The sequence below is a fragment of the Sarcophilus harrisii genome, chromosome 1 (genome assembly GCF_902635505.1).
Source record: "Sarcophilus harrisii chromosome 1, mSarHar1.11, whole genome shotgun sequence".
NCBI classification, from domain to species: domain Eukaryota; kingdom Metazoa; phylum Chordata; class Mammalia; order Dasyuromorphia; family Dasyuridae; genus Sarcophilus; species Sarcophilus harrisii.
The window spans coordinates 58,180,233-58,199,178 of record NC_045426.1 but is presented as its reverse complement, the minus strand read 5'-3'; the positions used below and the strand labels follow the sequence as shown (position 1 = coordinate 58,199,178).

The window sequence follows — 18,946 nt, the reverse complement described above, 5'->3', positions numbered from 1 at the left end:
CTCTTACCCATGACTGACTCTGATCCCTTACCATGTTCTTGAGCTTGGGTAGGCGACGCTGCCAACAGTTGTAGATAAGCCCCAGCACGATGATGATGACACAGATGGAGCCGATGACGACCAGAACAACAAAGAGCTTTCCATAGTCACTCCGGACCTGGCTTGGTCGGGCCTGGCAGCTGGTGGTAGTGGAGTAGTTCTGGATGCCAATCTAAAGGGGAGGCAAGAGGATAAAAAAAAACCCCAACAATGGTGGCATTTTCCCTGGATGCACCAGAGTCATTTGCTTAGCTATTCTGGGGTGAACCCCCAGAATGACCTCCCAGTGACTAGTCAATGGCAGAAGTGAGTCAGAGAGCAGAGAGAGGCTGGGAGGAGCCAGGAATCCTTGGGAAAAGCAGAGGTGAGTCAGATGCAAACCATCCAGTCCTACTGTCTCCTAAATATACAACATTCAGAAAAGGGGCTATTTAGTCTTTGCTTGAAGACCTCTAGAGAAAGGTAGCTTATTGCCTCCTGGGCACCCCATTTCCTTTTGGATGATACAAACTGATAGCAACTTTTTTCTGACTTTCATCCAACTGAAACCATCCCATTGTGACTTCTTCCTATTGTTCCTAGTTCTGATCTAAGGCCTTTGATGAATCTTCCACATACTTGAAGACAACTCTCAAGACCTCCCACTAATTCTCTGGACTAAGTATTCCATTCCTTCAATCAATCTTCTTGTGACATCCTATTTGTGTGTGTGTGTGTATCTTTTTTTTTTGTGTGTGTATCCTATTTTGTTGGTGAATCCTCAGGCTCTGGATTATGTCTGTGATGTCTCATTCTTCTAGGCATCCAAAAACTAAATAATGAGGAGCCTGGCAGCCCATAATAAGAGGGGGAAAGTGAACGTTATTAAGAAATAAACTCAAGAAAGAAAGAACTTATCCTTAGATTCAGTCCCAAATAAGGCTTCCTTTCTGATTCTCTCTTACTGGGCTAGACTGCATAACTCCACGGTTATCATCCCTTCTTTTTTTAAAATGAGATAAAGCAATAACTGTTTGCTGCTAAAGCTAGTTCTTGTCTAGCCAGTTCTTGATTATGTGAAAAGACATTCGTATGTCCTTGGCAAAGATTAGAAAATTGGGCTCCCTTCTATCAAAAGTTGCACCTTCATATGTAGTTATCCACTGGAGATTTTGAGCCTCTCCATGACATGTACAATTTGACTTATCACAAATAAATAGTAGGTGCCATGGAGATTGGAATACTCTGGAACAAAATGTGAGCATTTATAAAAAAATAATACTTAGAGGTACCCCTTGTTTTGCTCTCTGGGGAACTGTATCCACCCTGGGGGGTCCCTATGTTGTCTATCCCTAGTGCTTCCTCCCTCCAGAGTAGGCCAGTCCTCCCTCTCTCCTTTCCCCACCTGTCCCCATCCTTTAGTTTATGAGACTAGAAATGAACCTGTTCTCAACTCTCCTTCCTCTGGTATTCACATAGTATTTTCTGATACTCACACTCCTCCAATTTCCTAGAGCATCATATTTAGACCTTCCTGTCACCTGGATCACATTCTACCTCTCATTAGACTTATTTGACCTTGTGATATTTTGCCCTTGAAGTTGTAAGCTCTTTGAAAGCAGGTACTGTCTTCTTTAAAATTAATGTAATTGAGAAAGAATAGGATTAAAAAATAAACAGCTATTACTTCATGAAGATACTAAAGAGCAAAATAACAAAATAAAATGGGATAGAAAGATCTTCCATTTCAATCTTCCATTGACATTTGTTGGGTTTGAAAAATCTCCAGCTATAATCTTTGTAAAAAACAATCCTTAGAAATGTTTGGCTTGGGACTCATTGAGAGGAAGTTCATTAGAGGAAGAGCCTCATCTAGGAACGAAATGTTGGCTTTGCATGTGAAGACAACACCTTCTCTGTCCATTCCAGGAATTAGGGCTGATTCTTAGCCAAATGGTGTGGTCCACAAAGTCTTTCTTACGTACTCATCACTCTCCCTCATTTCTCTAACATACCTTACTCCTGCCTGGCCCTAAAGTTGGCTGCCAAGGGTATTTTACCAAATAGTTATCACCCCCTCGAATTTCCAAAGTGTTCTCTATTGGGTTACAATGTATAGCAGAAGATTATGACTTAGGATATATAATTTCTACTAATGTATGTAGTAGGAATGTGTAAGTATCTCCTAGGCAACAGACAGGCTTAAACTAGCTAAAATACCAGCTCTTCCAAGAGATTCTTAAAATAGAGGTTGATAGTGAGAATTTCAGATACAGGAGGGCCAGTCAGACTATATTTTGAAGCTGGCAGCTATTTATTTCCCCAAATCACAAATGTGTAGGCAGGTACCTAAGTATGTCTACTGGGAAGGCCCTTGTCCACATGACTGTGCAATACTAAAGAGGCCACTCAGGCTCTAAAGCTCTTACCTCCACCAAGCTTCTCCGGATGTCACCCAGAACTGAAAGGACATCTTTAGTTGGAACCACCCCTACAGAAAAGAAAAAAGAATTGTCAATATTGCCTCTGCCCCCGGGGCTCTACATCAGCAGGAAATTAGACTCCATCCATTTTTAGCCATGGCTTCCCCTCTAACCCTGCTGAAGTCTCTCTCTATTATATACCTACATACTCCTCATTCACACCTTTTTCCCTCTATACAGATTGCCCTTTTATTCTTCCTATAAACTGCTTCTCTCTTACTTAAATGTCTTTCTTTCCTTGTAAATATTTCTACATATGAAATGGGGAACCTGGAGAGCACCACCAGGGCAGGGAGCAGTCCAGGGCAGAAATTCATTTGAGCTGTTATTATAAGGCTAAAGGAGGACAAATGATGTCTGCATACTCTAACTTTCAGTGACCTAGAAAAAGCCTCAGTTGTCCCAACCTAGTTATGACTCTGGGTTAGGGATGAAGGATTGCTGGTACAGGGAATTCTTGCTTATCATCTGTACCAGTACAGATCAGCACCTTCTCTTCAACTTAAAGTCTTAGACAGTGCCTACAGAACTTAAAGTTAAATGATTTACCCAAGTTCACCCAACCAGTATCTGTCAGAGCTATGACTTGACTCCAGGCTTTCCTAGTTTTGAGACCAACTTTCTGTCTATGAAAGCAGGTTTTTATGAGTCTGAATGAACTTTATAATGTATGCTCTCTTCTTTTTCTCTCTCTTTATAAGCTCAAAATCTGGGCTTATGAAATTTCCCTATAGCCTCAAGGTTTTAGAACTCCCAGACTGAACCCTGAATATAAGATTGACAATCTCATTGGTGACTTCTCTTCTACCTCCTCCAAAAACCCTAAAATAAGGGAACATGTACAAACCCAAGGTTTTACATTTTTTTTATTTTGAAATTCATTCTGAGTGAAGACTCTCCTGCGCCCTGAATTGGCCAAATTATTGTTGTTTTTATAAGGCATCATAATAAGATGCTAAGCCTTCTAAGTGAATTGGGACTCCTGCTGAGGTCTGTGCCTAAGCACAAGAAAAAGAGAAGAGCAAAAGCTTCTTCTTCCACAGCTTCAGTTCCACCCACTACACATAGCTTCTCCCAAGCCCTCCCAACTCTTGCTCCATTCCCAGCTCTAACCACTTACCCTGCTCTCCCACTAGGGTCATCAGCAAATGTTGCTCATTTTCACTGGGTTTGCTCAGGGAGATGTGCCAGTCCCCAGGACGCCCGTCCCCCTGCCGGGGCAGCACCTCTTCTACCAGGGCCAGGAGCCGAAGCCCTCTGTGTTGCCGGAATACCTCCTGCCAAAAAGATGAGATCTCCCTAAGACCTAAGCTAAACAAAGCCACTGTGAATGAGACATTATTTTCAGGACCTATCTCCCTCTATCCTTCCCCTTAGAAACTCTGCTCAATGGCTTTGCATCATGCAAACCTGTCATATTTGCTGGAAGGAGGTCAATTAGCCCACAGCACAGTCCCCTCCCTGGCCCTATCTCTGTATTGTAGGGGAAGTACCACCATGAGCACAAGCATCAGAGAAGTCTGGCATCAGGCTCTGACATACTTCGAACTCACAGCAATAAGTTGTCTGTGCTATTCACTTAGGCCTTAAACATATATTGATGACAGTCCTGGATTTCTTGGTAAGAGGGACTGTCTTATTTATTGCCATATCACTAACAATACCCAGCAGAGATCTAGACGCAGTATAGAATTATAAAATGCTGGTTGAGTGAATATGAATGGATGGATGGATGGATGGATGATGGATGGATGTTGTCCAGCCTATATAGAGACAAGTAACCCATATTCTCCCATTGGGAGTTCCCATCCTCAAGTTCTACAAATGTTTTTATTTGGTCCTGTCACTTCTTCAATCCCTCTACTATAGGTCTTCTATTTCTCTCAGGAAGTCTTTCCCTTCCATTTAACACAATCTCTATGTGTCTCCCTAATGGATCTACTCCAGTCTCTTCCCCAAGAGAGTAGCCAGGTGAGATGAGAATGCTCATCTGTCTCCTGTGCCTTGTGACTGGGTTGAAAGAGCCTGAAGGCACACGTGACATTAAATTCTGATCTGTCCCTTGAGGTTTCTCTGCCAATTCCCAATCCCTACTTTCTCCTCTCTTACCGATATTGCTGCCACTGTTGCCATGCCAACTCAAAGGTCACCAAAATGATTCAGAGCCCTGATCATCCCTCTTGTTTACCAAGGTAAAAATCTGAGACTCTTACTGGCCTAATGGGAAGAGAGAACTAGATTCTGGATTTAGGAAGGGAGAGGGATGCTTGCTTGGCAGACTTGGAGGCTCTCAGAAACAGTTTGACAACAACCAATCTGACATGTCCACTCTAAAGAGCTCCTAGGATTGTCCTGTCAATCCCCTAAAAAAGCTGACAGAAAGGACAAATGGCACCTAGCAGCCCCACAGCCAACCAAGTGAGGGAACGAGAGCTGGGAAAGGAGTAAGTACCGTATTTCACCATCTAGCTTGGGTTCTCTTCACCACTCAGGTCCAGCTTGCCTGGAAGGTTCTCTCTGCAGACCATTCGAGGAAAACTGACACCTTCCTAGAGTGAGTGACAGGGAATTCCATTCGTGGAAACCTCACAGGACTTAGAGACAAGGATGGACTCTTAAGCCAAGGCTGGTTGGCAGATGGGGGATCATAAATGATTGCAAGCGAGGGGTGGAGTTGTAAGAACACTGCCACTCTCCTCTCCCCAAAGTTCCCACCAAAATGGAAAGTCTTCAGAAACATATTTATGAAATCCCATTCCCCAGTAGCATTAGCTTCTTTATGCCTGCCCCTCAGAGTGCTTGTGACCCCCTATGACTGTCCAGTACTTTGTTACTTATGTGTCATCTGCCCAGCAACCCATTGTGGGCTCCATCTTCATATTCATTCCCACTATCCCAAAGGCAACCACTTAGAGTAGGTGTAACCAACCCTTGGCCCTGAGGATACATATGGTGGATTAGCGCTTCAAATGTGCCCCTTAAAGCAAAGAGAAGGAAAACAAATGCCATTACAAATTACTTTGTATTTTCAAATGCAATAAAAACATCATTAAAATAACAACTAGATTTGGTGTTCAAATGAATAAATGGGTGAATGATGTAATTCTTTGTTAATTCTATTTAGCAAAATGAATGAATCAGGTAATAACATTTTTAAAAATAAATTTTTTTTTTTTTGTCAATGAGACTGGTGAATGTCAATAGCCTGCTTCTTGCCGCCTTCTCTTGATCCCCATCCAAATCCCCAACTTGCTCTGTTCTGTGCCTCCAAATCATCTTGAGGTAAGCCCTCTCTCCTAAGTCCTTGTGCAAGACCCACCACTCACACAGTCTATGTTCTCTGTCATATTCAGGATGATGTAGTTCTTTCCAGCTAAGTTGCTCCAATCTTTGCAGATAACCTGGACATTGAAAGAGAGAAAAATGAGAAAGTAGGGAACAGAGTGACAGCCTGAATGCCAACTTAGGCATGTATCCTGTAGGAAGCCATTAGTACTGAAGTAGAAGTCTGCCCACCTCACCAAACCATAAGCCTGCCATGAAGCATATTCCTAGATGGTCTTTCAGAGCAGAAATATCACTTTCTTGTTGTCTCTTGGCTGTTACTTACTTATTTAAAAGATTTCTTTCTACAAAATCAAAGCTCCCCTGTAAGAAACCCCAGTGGCCAATCTTTGTGAGTGGATTTTTGAAAGTTCCATTATGTAATGTTAGATCAACCTATCAGAAACCCAGCATTTCCCAGTCAACAACCCCATTCATATTACCTGAGCTGGGTCCCAGGATGTTCTGGTGGGTACCCCAGGAGCCTTCCCATCCTCAACTTGAAGAGGAAGGTCATGTTGCCCTGTGGCAGCAGCAGAGGATGTGAGATCTATTCCAGTAAAATCCAGGGTGGGAGAGTCAGAGATACTAGCGTGGAAAGAATCCCCAGATGGCACATTTCTTTGAAAAGGTGATAATGAAGGAAACTCATCTCCTTGCTTGACCAGCGGTCCTTTTGTCACCACTGTAGCCTCCTCATCTATTCTCCCATGGATTTCTAACTCCTTTGAATGTCCTATATCTTGTTCTATCACTCCCATAGTTGTCTCTGCCTCCTGTTTGGTAAAGTTTTGGCTATCCAGGGCCACTGTGGCTGGGATGATTGGAAGTGGTGATAAGCTTGACTCCATGCTGCTCCCCACTTCCACACCCTGGTCCACAGGATCTTCATGTCTGTTTCTGGGAGTCTCTGGCACTGAACCAGGTGGGGTACTGCTGGTAGAAAGAGGGCCAGGGACCTGAGATTGGGGTGTCTCTTGGGAACCGTTCACTGGAAGCAATCTCTCCTCCTGCTCCTTTTCTAGTTCCTTTTCTTCTTCCTCTTCCCCTTCATGTTCTTCTTCTTCCTCTTCTTCCTCCTCAGCTTCCTCTTCCTCTTCCTCTTCTTCTTCTTCCTCTTCATCTAAATCCTCAGGAGGGTTATGCCAGGGTGGCTCAACCAGATTCATTGTGGGCAGGGGAGAAGAGAGGCTTAGAACTTCTTGGTCCTGGATCTTGTCCTCTCCTGGTATTGCTTTCTGTGGTGAGAGTGGAAAGGTATAATCTGAAGATAGAGATAAAAGGTTAGTTCATTCATGTTTAACTTATTAAATATAACATACTACAAAAGAAAGGTAGAAAATATTGTTGGGGAACAGAGAAAAGATCAGTTCAATCAGAGTGGAAGGATCATTTTAGGGACTAATAGGAGATATATTTGGTCACATTTCTGACTATCAGATGAAGTTTGGACTTTATTTCATAGGTGGTGAGGAACAACTCAAGGTTTTATGAATTTAAAAAAGAAAAACCTCACTGATGTGTATGAAGAAATAGAAGATTAAAAATGGGGCACATAGATACTGGCAAATTAGCAAGAAGGCTGCTTCAATAATAGAGATGAAGTGGTGAGAATCTAACTAAAGTGGAAGTAGTAGGGATAGACTGAAATATGTCTTAATAATTGATTTAATGTGAAGGACAAATGAGAGAAAAAGAGTCAAAAGATAATTCTAAGATTCAGAAGTCAGGTTACTGGGAGACTGATGGGGATCCTACTATAAAATGAATACTATAAGGAAGTACTGATTTAAGTTAGATTGTGAATTCAGTTTGGATGACATGTTGAGTTTGAAGTGACATTGGATCATTCAAGTAGAGATATTGTATAGACATTTGGAAATGGGTTTTCAGTATCTACAGTTTCTCAAGTTACTATTAGGATAAATCTGGGTAAGACTACTCCATCTGCCCTTGGATCATTTCTAAGAGCCTATTCCCCAAAACAAATTAAGAGGGACAAAGTCTCAAAGGCCAGAGTGGTTGTTATTAGAAGGGGGCTGCCAAACTTGAAATTATAGGATATATATATATATATATATGTGATTATAGAAGCTTCCTGGACTTCAGTAACCTAAGTTGTGATTGTAATTGTAGATTAGATGACCTCTAAGATCCCTTCCAGGTCCAGATCCAGAACCTGGGATCCAATGATGTACTAAATTGTTGGTTCCTGGGAGAGGAGCCATGGACATGCCTATTCTATATACCATTTCCTAAAACTGTGAAAAGCAATAATGATTAGCCTCCAGTTTTAAAAAATCTATTCTTCTGTTGGTTAAGAATAAAGAATCAGACCACACATGCCAAAATATTTATAACAACATTTTCTGTACTTTAAAGAACAATAATAAGTAAATGCCCATCACTTGGGAAATGGGAACAAGTGATGATTTATGAACATTATTATTACTGTGCTGTTAAGAACAAAGAATATAGAGAAACATGGAAAGATTTACATCAACCGATATAAATTATAGACAGTCAAGATGACTATACATAATGACTACAACATTTTATGTAAATGGAAAAAACAACCACAAAACAACTGAAAGTGAATGTTACAAAATAATCAAGTATAAGTATAACCCAAAAAGAGACAGAAGACATCTTCCTATACTATTTTATAAAACCAGAAGGTCCACAAATGTGAAAAATGATATACATTTTCCAATTTTTTAATGTATTCATCTGTTTTGCTGTTTGTTTTTTCTTTTTCTTTTTTCTTAAAAAATTCTTTGTTATATAGAAGGCTCTCTGGGAGAAGGAGAAGGGGTTCCATGGGAAATTTAAGTGATGTAAAAACCAAAGCTATCAATAAAATGTTTGTAAGAGTAAAGCTCCAGAACTCTATCCAAAGTACTTACAGTTATTGGCTTTATTACTTTAAAGGAGTCCCTACTGCCAAATGCCTGGCAAAAGCCAGAAAGCATTTTCTGATTCTTGGGCAAAAAGAAGCAAGAGGAACATGGAGTCATGAGCCCACTGCAGTTTCCACTGGACATCATATGCATATATTAAAAATCTACATGCAATTAGACAAGTAATAGTTACTCTTTTTTTGGTTTAATACTATATTGTGAAATTATGAGTGTGGGTGGGCATGTATACATGTATGTATGTTTATATATGTATATGTAATTTTGTGTGAGCATGCCCACAGGAAGGAAGATGTTAATCAATCAACAAATATTTATTAAATGCCTATTATGTGCCGGACATGTGCTAAGAGCTGTGGAACTGAATCCTAACTCTTAAGGATTCATATTGCTAATGGGAGAGACAACACATAAATGACTATACACAAGATATATGCCACGTAAATAGAAAGTGATAGGAAGTGAGGGAGTTTGGGGGGAACTGAGAAGGTCCTTCCACAAAAGATAAGATTTGAGCTGAGTCTTGGAAGGAAGTCAGGAAGTTAGGAGGTCCTTATGAGGACCAGCAAATAGGGCAGAAGAGAGGTCTTGGAGAAGAAGAGCCAGGTAGCATATGATTTTAAGTTCCAAAACAAGCATTTTTGCTTCCATAGGTCTAGAGTAATTTCTTTTCTTTCTTTCTTTTTCTTTCTTCCTTCCTTCCTTCCTTCCTTCCTTCCTTCCTTCCTTCCTTCCTTCCTTCCTTCCTTCTTTCCCTCCTTCCTTCCTTCCTTCCTTCCTTCCTTCCTTCCTTCCTTCCTTCCTTCCCTCTTTCCTTCCTTCCTTCCTTCCTTCCTTCCTTTTTTTTTTGAGAGGCAATTGGGATTAAGTGACTTCCCAGGGTCATACAGCTAGTAGTAAGTATTAAGTATCTGAAGCCACTTTTGAACTCCTGATTCCAGGTCTGGTTCTCTATCCACTATGCCATCCAGCTGCCCCTAGAATTATTTCTTGAAGCAGTATAGGAAGTAGAAGAATAGAGGGGAGTTGAGGGCTGTACTATCATAATCTCATCAAGAGTCCTGGGAATCCAGACCCTGGCCACCCCTTATGGGGCCTAGCCTTGTTTCCTACTCATGTGATTTCACCCAAGATCCTTTGCTGACATCAAAGAACAGAAGACTTGGCTTCTAGTTCTGATTCCACCTCTAATTCACCTTGATTCAATCACTATATCACTGGGCCTCAGTTTCCTTAGCTATAAAGTGAAAGGACTGGACTAGAGTAAATATGTAGAGGGATACAGACATCTGTAACTGAGGGATCTGTTTCTCTGAGAAGCCTGTGGGCTAGCCCTTCTGCTCACCTTCCCACTTTGACCTCTTAGAAAAACAAGCTTCTGAGGTACAATTTCAGGTTTGTGAAGACAAGAAGTGTTTCTCCCTTTGCATTTGCATGTCCAGGGTCCAGGATAGCACCTTGCCCTGTGAAAGCATTTAATAAATGCTGCCAACATTGAAACTACTTGAACTGAAAGAAGCATTAACAACTCCACTGATCCTTCTGGGGCTCTAGAATCACTGGCCCAGAGTGAACAGTGGGGCAAGGTATGCAAATGATGATTGCCATAAGCATGGTGAGAGCTGCAAGAAAGAAGCACATTTTAGTGCCCAAAGAGGAAATGGCCTCTTCTTTTATCCATGATATTGGGGCCCTAAAGCAAAGCTTTGGTCACTTCTAATTATGGCTAAAAGTATAACTACATCTAGATTAGAATATGATGAGACTGAAAGAAATAGTCTGCAGATAAAGATTAAAAAGTTTGTTCATTCGTTTATCCATTCAGCCATCAAGAAATCTCTCTGATACCTTACTCCTTCCCAGTGGTAAGGTGGAAGGTATTAGGGCTGGGTGAGACTGCTCTAAAAACAGAGACATCCTACTTTTCTAAACTTATTATTTCCACTAGTCTCCAATGTGGAGAATTGCTTGGGCCAACCCAGGCTTAATTTTATGCAATTATAATGATAATGGTCTAATTCAATTCAAAACCACATTAAGAGCCTACAATATACAAATCAGCTTAATGACAATAATTTCGCCCTAGCAAGACTGTTTTTAAATGTGTTCTCAATCAAGTCCGGATTCTGTCCCTAAGAAGAAAGAAGATAGAAGACATGATGAGCATTGGTTTTCTACTTGCTCAGGAACATTGAAAATAAGGACAACAGGAAATGCTTTTCTAAAGCATGGCTTTAAACTTGAGGCTTCTCAAGTTGAGATGGGAGAATGATGACTTGAGAAGGAAATGAAGGTCTGCATAAGTAGCAGAGTTGAGATTAGAATCTAGCAGTTGCCACTCTCTTCTCAGATGAGAAATAATTAAAAGAACTGAGGATGTTTATAGCCTGAAAAAGAAATGACTAGGATGGAAGGGACTTCAGAGCTGATTTCACACAAAGGTCCATCATCTGAAAGAGACAACATATGGACTTTGAAAACTATAGTCTCAGTTTTATTCTTTTCAGAAACTTCTAAGTAACTATAAATTCTCTTGGAGAAGATATTTTAAAGGAAAGTTAAAACATTGTCTTAAAATATAAAAACTTTAGGAACTACAGAAGTAAAAAAAAAAAAAAATCCTCCTAGGACTATTTTGAGTAGATCTTTTTTTTTTTTTTAGGCTCACCCAACCAAAACCAAGATAAAACAAAACCAAATGGAGCCCAGTCACTTTATCTATAAGTCTCACTTTTTTATCAATAGGAAGATCAAATTAACATTAGTCAATCTATAAAGTCTCTTTTAGATCTGACATTCTGATTTTGTGTAACTACTGAAAGCAAACTAAGGTGGATCCATGGATAGAGTGGATAGAGGTTACCAAGGATAGAGCCTAAGTGGATAGAGGTTACCAAGAGACAGATTTTAGCTCAGTATGAGGGAGAAATTTCTAACAATTTGAAAAAATGTTGGGTCTCTAGATTTAAAGCTGGAAGGACCCTCCAAGAACATCTAGTTCAATCTCATTTTACATATAATGAAACTGACACCCAGGGAAACGAGGACTTCTTACTCATAGTCATGATGGTATTGTAAACATTAGAGTGAGAATTGGAATCCAGGATCTTACTCCAAAGCCAGTGTTCTCTCCATAGTGCCATGTATTAGAGTTGGACAACAATAGCATAAACCTCTCAGAAAGTTAACAAGCTACCTGACACCAGAAGTATTATGATTACATGTTATGAAGCCATAGAATAGATTCTTGCATTGAGAGGGAGTTTATATTAGATGTTCCCTAAAGTCCTTTACAACTCTGAGATTTTATGAAATGTTCAGGAAAAGAGAATGAGTGACTCAGAAAGACAGATATATGAATATAAGCCTACAGACACATAGCCATTAAAGTGTCTGCATATGTACATACATATATGTCCTCATATGTATGTGTTGTTTACACATATGAAATCTATTTGAGACATTAAGCAATAGAAATAAGAGGATTATAAGGTAAGGGGGGAAAGAAGAAACAGAAAGTAGGAAGAGACAGAGATTAAGAACTTTGCATAATGTAAGATAAAGATCCATCTCATCAATTTCTCAAAAGTAGATCCCTCAGGTAGGGGGGGGAAAGAGAAAAGAAACACAGCTTTAACACTGGATTTTCCTCTTCTTGGGGGTCTTCTAAGAGGGTTTTCATCTCAGGCTAATAATACTTCACATTTATCCAGCCATTTTATAGCCCATATTGGGTGGGTACTCCTTTTAATCTCTCCCTTCGAAGCAAATACTACAAGTTCTATCATCTTCATTGTCCAGGTGATGAAACTGGCACCCAGAGAGGGACTTAAGAGTCAGTCCCAGGTTTAGTAGACAGTGCATCCAAAATTCTCATATCCTGACTCAGGCCCAGTGCTCTTATCAAGTTGCCACTCTAGAATTTCAATAGCCTAAAATCTATAAAGAGTTCTTGCTAACCAAGCACATTTGCACAGCTGCTAGAACAAGCTGAGGAATACTTTGTGAGTAATTTTTAAATCTTTCATGTGAATTGCTAAGCACGCTGGCTCATATTCTCCAAATCTCAGAGTGTCTCTGGGAGTAAAGATTATGTCAGACCTAGGGAAGGTACCCTCCATGACCACAGATATCTGGAACACTACTGACAGCTAGGCATGCAGTCTTGTAAACCCAGTGCAGAAAAAAAAAAATCCTGTATCCAAGTTTAAGGGTGGGATAGTGGATTTATTCAAACTTACCCCACTTGAAGTGATCAGATGCCCAATCAATTTTATAGGCCTTAGACTAAGTGTAGAAAAGTCTTTCAAACTGTAGTGACACAAGAATAGTATTTAGAAAGGTTGAAGAAATTTGGCCATGACTCAGGGTCATCTATAAATTATCAAACTAATCAGAATCACATTCATCCAAGAAGTTGGAGTATCAGTGGTAGAACTGAACTGTAAAGGCGATGTCAAGATGTATTGGTTTTAAAGATAACTCAGAGCAGAAAACCCAACTACAGATGTCCTCAGATAAGGCTGGCTTTTTCCCCAGTTTTTCCCTCTGGTGCCTGTTTATCTACTAACACTTTAAAATAATCTACTCTTTATTTCTATAAAACTGCATTTTATCTCAACTATCAAGCAGCCATAGGTTAGTTAGGGATATATACAAATGTAAAATATGTATAACTTCTGCCTAAATGTTAGAAAATTTCCTAACTGGGAGCTTGGAAGAATTGTGAATAAACATAGAATTTTTTCATCCAAAATAATCTCCTGAAGTGAAAAAGAATAAAATAAAGTGGACCTTAGGAGCCATTATATTGGTGCTTTAAGCTTAAAATGAGCTAATTCTTATGAAAGGATAATACATAAGCTTCCCTATGTTTGTCCTTGTCACCACTTGACTGCCAAAGGTAGATGAAGCGGTTCACATTTAGTGCACATGGAGGGACAGGACCTCTACATAACTCTGACAGTAAAAATTTGGTATAGGGTATGGGAAAATGTGGATTATAATAACCTCAAGAGACTAAGACATTTGCACCTTTGTCTAGAATCATGCCAAACACAAAGCTAGCATTTAATTAGTGTTAATTGGAGAAAAGTTACCTTCAGTGGGTCCTAGGTCCAAGGTGGAGTCATTTAGCTCTCCCTCATCTTCCCAGAAATACTGTGGTGGCTGCAGAATCCTGGACTCTTCATTCTCTTCACTGGTGAAGCCTGATCCAGGGCCTCCCAACCCAACTCCTGGCCCAATAGCCTCACTTGGCTCAACTGGGTCTACTGACTCCAGTCCACTTGGCAGCAGGAGATCCAACAAAGAGGTAGAAGTGAGCCCCTCAGGGCCAGGCTCTTCAAGTCCTATCAGGCACATACCCAAGGACACACCTGTGCAAACCCAAAAAGAAAAGAAGCCCTAAGAGTTTGGAAGGGACAGAAAAGGGGAACTTAAACTGAAGAATCACTTGAGCACAAACTTTACACAAGTTTATCAATATCCTTATTTGGTCTTCCGTCAACAGAATCTGAGAAGACTGGAGTGAGGCAAAGAGTAGATCTGCATAGGTGTGGGTGAGGAATGGGTTGAGGATAGGGGAAAAGATGGTACAACTGAGGCACAGGAAAATGCTGGCCCTCCTTTGTCTCTCTAGGCAGGGCTAGCGAGTCCCTGAAAATGGCTATTCAGTTCTTTTGGGAAGAGAGAAGAGTATATGAGGCTTAAGAAATTATGCTAGTGTGTGTGGAAGGATAAAAAGAGAAGGAATATTGAATCATAGACTAACCCCATCCATAGTCATGTCTCCCCAGGACTTTCTGCTGATCAAAGATGTGACTAAATTGGTTACTTTTTAAAACTTGCTCTGTATTTTAGCTGAATAGTATCCTGAATATCTTCCTTACAAAGCATTGTAGTACAAACTGATGAATGGTTCTAGGATTCACTTTGCAAGTTATTCAGTGTAATATACAAATTAGTAAGGCCCCAACAATTGTTTGTCTTTTCATTCCTTTTAAAGATGGAACTATAAACTGTAACAGTTTGTCTGTTTTATTACATGAGAACTGTTCCACTATCAACCATCTTGGCTAAAGCCCTTCACCTCTGTTCGCAGTGCCCTCCTCTGTAAAATGTGATAGATGGAGGCAGACTAGGAAGCTGATTGAAGATGATATCAGAAGGGATCTCACTGAATCTTTTACAAGAGAATAAGTTGTTTTCTTGTCTCCAAACTACCTGACTTGTCTTTTCTGGGTATAGCTGATGAAAGTCAAAAGTTGGCTCTTTCCCATGAGTTCTCAATGCCAGGAATTCCAATTTTTTGTGAAAACTGATCCCCTTGGCCTTCCTTCCTTTGTTTAACTGTGGGAGTATGGGTATTCATCTTTGTAAAGCATTTTATATCTTATACTCCCCATCTACCATCTATGTATGAAGTCTCTGTATAGATCTCTGGACATAAGCAAAAACCAGTTACCCAAAAAAACCCTCTTTCTTTGTCTTCAAAGCATGAGGAACTATTAAATTAATTTACAGACTGCCCGTAACATGAGACTCAAAGAGATAACCTGCAGGTCAGATTCAGAGAAAAGAATGTTTTCCTTTTCTGAGGATCAAGAAGGACCAATTCTATTAGAATAACATTGCCAAGTAGAATGAGGGAGCTGCTGACCCTCTGGATTCTGTTGAAGGGAGAGATTATATTGAACTAAGTTTACTTTTATCATTTCCCTGAATTCCTAAGGAAAAGGAAATGGAACTCCCAGCATGCCAAGGGGTTTCCCTATCTGGACTACATGAGTGGGTTCCATAGCTATGGAGGTGGTGTAGAGAAAATAGAATTCTGTCTCTTGGATCCCTATTGCTCTAGAAGCTAGGATGCTGAACACAATGTAAGGAATATGGTACAATAAAAAGGGTCCTGTATTTGGAAGCAGAAAACCTGGGTTCAAAACCCAGCTCTTTTCCTTATTCTGTAATCCTTGCCAAGCAAGTCACTGAATTTCTGTAAACCCAGAAGCCTAGACTAAATGATTTCCAAGATCCCCTTCTAGCTATAAATCTATTATGCTATGATAATTGGTAAGAGTAGGGGACACAGATGGTCCAAAAGAGCCTATGAACCTATAGGAAGACTTTTAGGAAACAAGTCCCAGACTTGAGAGCAATAAGAAAACTTTTAGGGTCATGGTATAAACTTTACAAGTTGAATTTTCCCTAAGTAGGATGACAAAATTAAAAGTTGCTAAAGAGGTGACCTATTTCCTATTGGAAATTTCATTTCCAATATGCTGTCCCAAATAACTCAAAATAACAAGAGAGAGTTTAGTTCTTTTGCTCCCCTGTATAACAGATTTAGTCCTTTGCTACTCCTCAATTGGGTATGTGAGTGATCATATGGATTCTCTTCTATTCAATAGGCCAGTATTGCCCATACCACTCCCATGCCCCTTCGGTCTCTGGAATTCTGGCTCCCCAAACTCTTGAATTTGTCAAGGATGACACTGCTCAGGAGGCTGAAGTTCAGGAACTCTTGACACTTTTCCAGACAATTTGGTTCAGGAACTCCTGGTCCTTGGACCATGTGGTTCCCTTCTTTATACCTGGTATCTCTTAGGCGGAGAGGTTACCATTTCCTCCATTTTTACCTAGGTTGAATCTAGAAACTTGAAGGTCATGCATTCTTGGCTGCATATATTCAAGCATGTATCCAATTCCCATGTGCTTCTATGTCTCAGAAACAGTTGTTACCCACCATTGGGGAGGAAAGGAGTTGGGGAGGTTATATGCATGCACAGATTGTTTACCCACCATTATCCCTCCCCAGGTCTCAGGATTCAGGTTCCATTTTATATCTCTTGCTTTCTCAGCAACTCCCCAGAAAAGACAAAGGAATAAGAAAACTCAAGTTTTCAATTAACCAACATGCATTTGTTAAATATTTACTATGTACTAACCACTTTACTAGACCCTTAGTATATAAATAAACAAATATGGAGAAAGGAAAATGAAAATTTTTTAGAAGTCTGAACCAATCAAGTCATCCCCAATCATTCCACATTGTGTTATTAAGATTCAAATGACTATGTCTCTACCCTTCACAGGCAGAAATTATCAAAGTTCCAATGAGTACAAATGTTGTTGTTGTTGTTGAGTTGTTTTCAATTGTAGCCAACGCTTCATGACCCCATTTGGGATTTTTTTTTTTAGCAAAATACTAGAATGGTTCACCATTTTCTTCTCCAGTTCATTTTAGAGATGAGGAAACTGAGGCAATCAGAGTTAAGTGACTTGCCCAGGGCCATATGGCTAGTGAGGCTGGATTTGAATTCAAGTATTTTTGACTCTAGATCCATTGCTCTATCCATCTAGCTGCCTTTAAGAGCTCATCACCTTGTAATTCTTCAGTATCTCTAATCAGTTCCTCACATGTGATACTTTTTCTTCACATTGAGGCTAATTCTGCTTCTCTACTTTCACCCAGGGACTACTGCGTGGACCAGTGGGTAAAGTACTGGGCCTGCAGTTAGAAAGACTCATTTACCTGAGTTCAAATCTTTACCATCCTGGGTACCTTCTTCTGTATGCTTTCCAGGTTGTCAATGTCCTTCATAAAGTAGGGTCCCCAGAACTGAACATAATATTTTAGATATGATTTGACTAGCCCTGAGAAGGTTTTTTAATGGACATTAGAGCTCTTAGTGAAGCCTAAGATAACATTAGTGATAGTGGCTGCCATGCCACAGTATTAATTTAGAATACTTTGCTAAAGTCAAAATCATTTACTAAAATGGTCTACTAAGGACCTAGTTTTAAAAAATTGCCCTCATCACCCTAGGGTGCACTTTCCTACAAATATACAAAACATATGTGAAGGAGTGGGCAGCCCAATAGGTACAATACTGGAAAAGTATATAAGGAGGAAACACGCATGGCCAAGGCAACTTATACTTCCACCATGGCAGTGTCCTGATGTCTTTTTTTAAAAAATAACACCCCAAAACTGCTTCCCCTCAATGTTTCTGTTAGGCATGTCACTCTGGGATTCCTGGGTTTGCTCCTCTCAACAACTTAACACAGTGCTACAACCTCCCTGGATTTTCTCTCTTTTTAGCATTATATCTTCTTCTAGGACAGCTGTTCAGTTGTCAGTGCTGATGGGAGGTGAGAGAAAGTTTCTCCTTTATATTAGGAAGAAGTGCAAGATAAAAGGCCAAGTGTTATTCCTTCTAAAGAGTTCTGTCCTTTCTTTGGGTTGTTTCTTCCTGAATATCAGATAATGATAACTCTTAATTGAGTCCAGAGAAATTTGGCTTGCCTTTTTAAGGCTTTTTTATGGAGCAGGAGAGATCCTTCAGCTAGCTATAGGAGATCACCTATATAATTCTTACAAGTTGATTGAGGAACATCTTCACCCTTCCTAAAGGGTAAGGAAGTGTGAACACTTCTTTTTAAAGATTCAATTTCATTTTATTTTCAAGTCCAAATTCCCTCCATTGAGAAAGCAATAAAAACAAAAGCTCTATAACAAATATGTATAGTAAAGCAAAATAAATTAATTCCCTCATTGGCTATATCAACAAAAAATATATACCTCATCCTGCATTTTGACTCCATCTTTTTTTCTATTTGGAGATAAGCAGCATGTTTCATCATAAAATTCCTCTGAAATTGTGATTGGTCACTATGTTGATCAGAATTCCTAGGTGTTTCAAAGTTGTGTGTCTTTGTAATATTGTGGTTATTGCATAAACTGTTCTCTTGGTTTTGTTTCCTTTCATCTACATCATTTCATATATTGGATTCTGATGATAATAATGATGATGATGATGATGATGATGATGATGATGATGACGATGACAACAAATGGCTAGAATTTACATAGTAATTTGAGGGTTGCAAAGTGTTTTACAAAGACCTCATTTTCTCCTTAAAGTAATTTTGGGATATAAGTAATATCACTGTCTCCATTTTACAATTGAGGAACTGACACTTTTCATGTTTTACTGAAACCATCCCCATTATCATTTCTTAGAGCACAATATTATTCCATCATATTTATACACCATAATTTGTCTAACAATACTTCAATTGATAGGTGCTCCCTCAGTTTCCACACACATAAAGAACTGCAGGGCAACTAGTTGGTGCAGTGGATAGAGCACCAGCCCTGAAGTTAGGAGAACCTGAGTTCAAATCTGACCTCAGACACTT

The 18,946-nt window shown here is 39.8% G+C and overlaps 1 protein-coding gene across 2 annotated transcripts in view; it reads right to left on the bottom strand.

The window, feature by feature from the left end:
- Window positions 1-18,946, bottom strand: part of PODXL2 (podocalyxin like 2) — a 36,840-nt gene that overhangs the window by 2,657 nt on the left and 15,237 nt on the right. For both annotated transcript variants that reach the window (XM_031956227.1, XM_031956233.1), the window contains 6 exons: window positions 13,843-14,121; window positions 6,269-7,089; window positions 5,828-5,902; window positions 3,622-3,778; window positions 2,448-2,509; window positions 32-211 (listed from right to left, as the gene is read on the bottom strand). In XM_031956227.1, coding sequence (XP_031812087.1) covers window positions 32-211; window positions 2,448-2,509; window positions 3,622-3,778; window positions 5,828-5,902; window positions 6,269-7,089; window positions 13,843-14,121 — 1,574 coding nt within the window. The remainder of the gene's footprint in view (window positions 1-31; window positions 212-2,447; window positions 2,510-3,621; window positions 3,779-5,827; window positions 5,903-6,268; window positions 7,090-13,842; window positions 14,122-18,946) is intronic.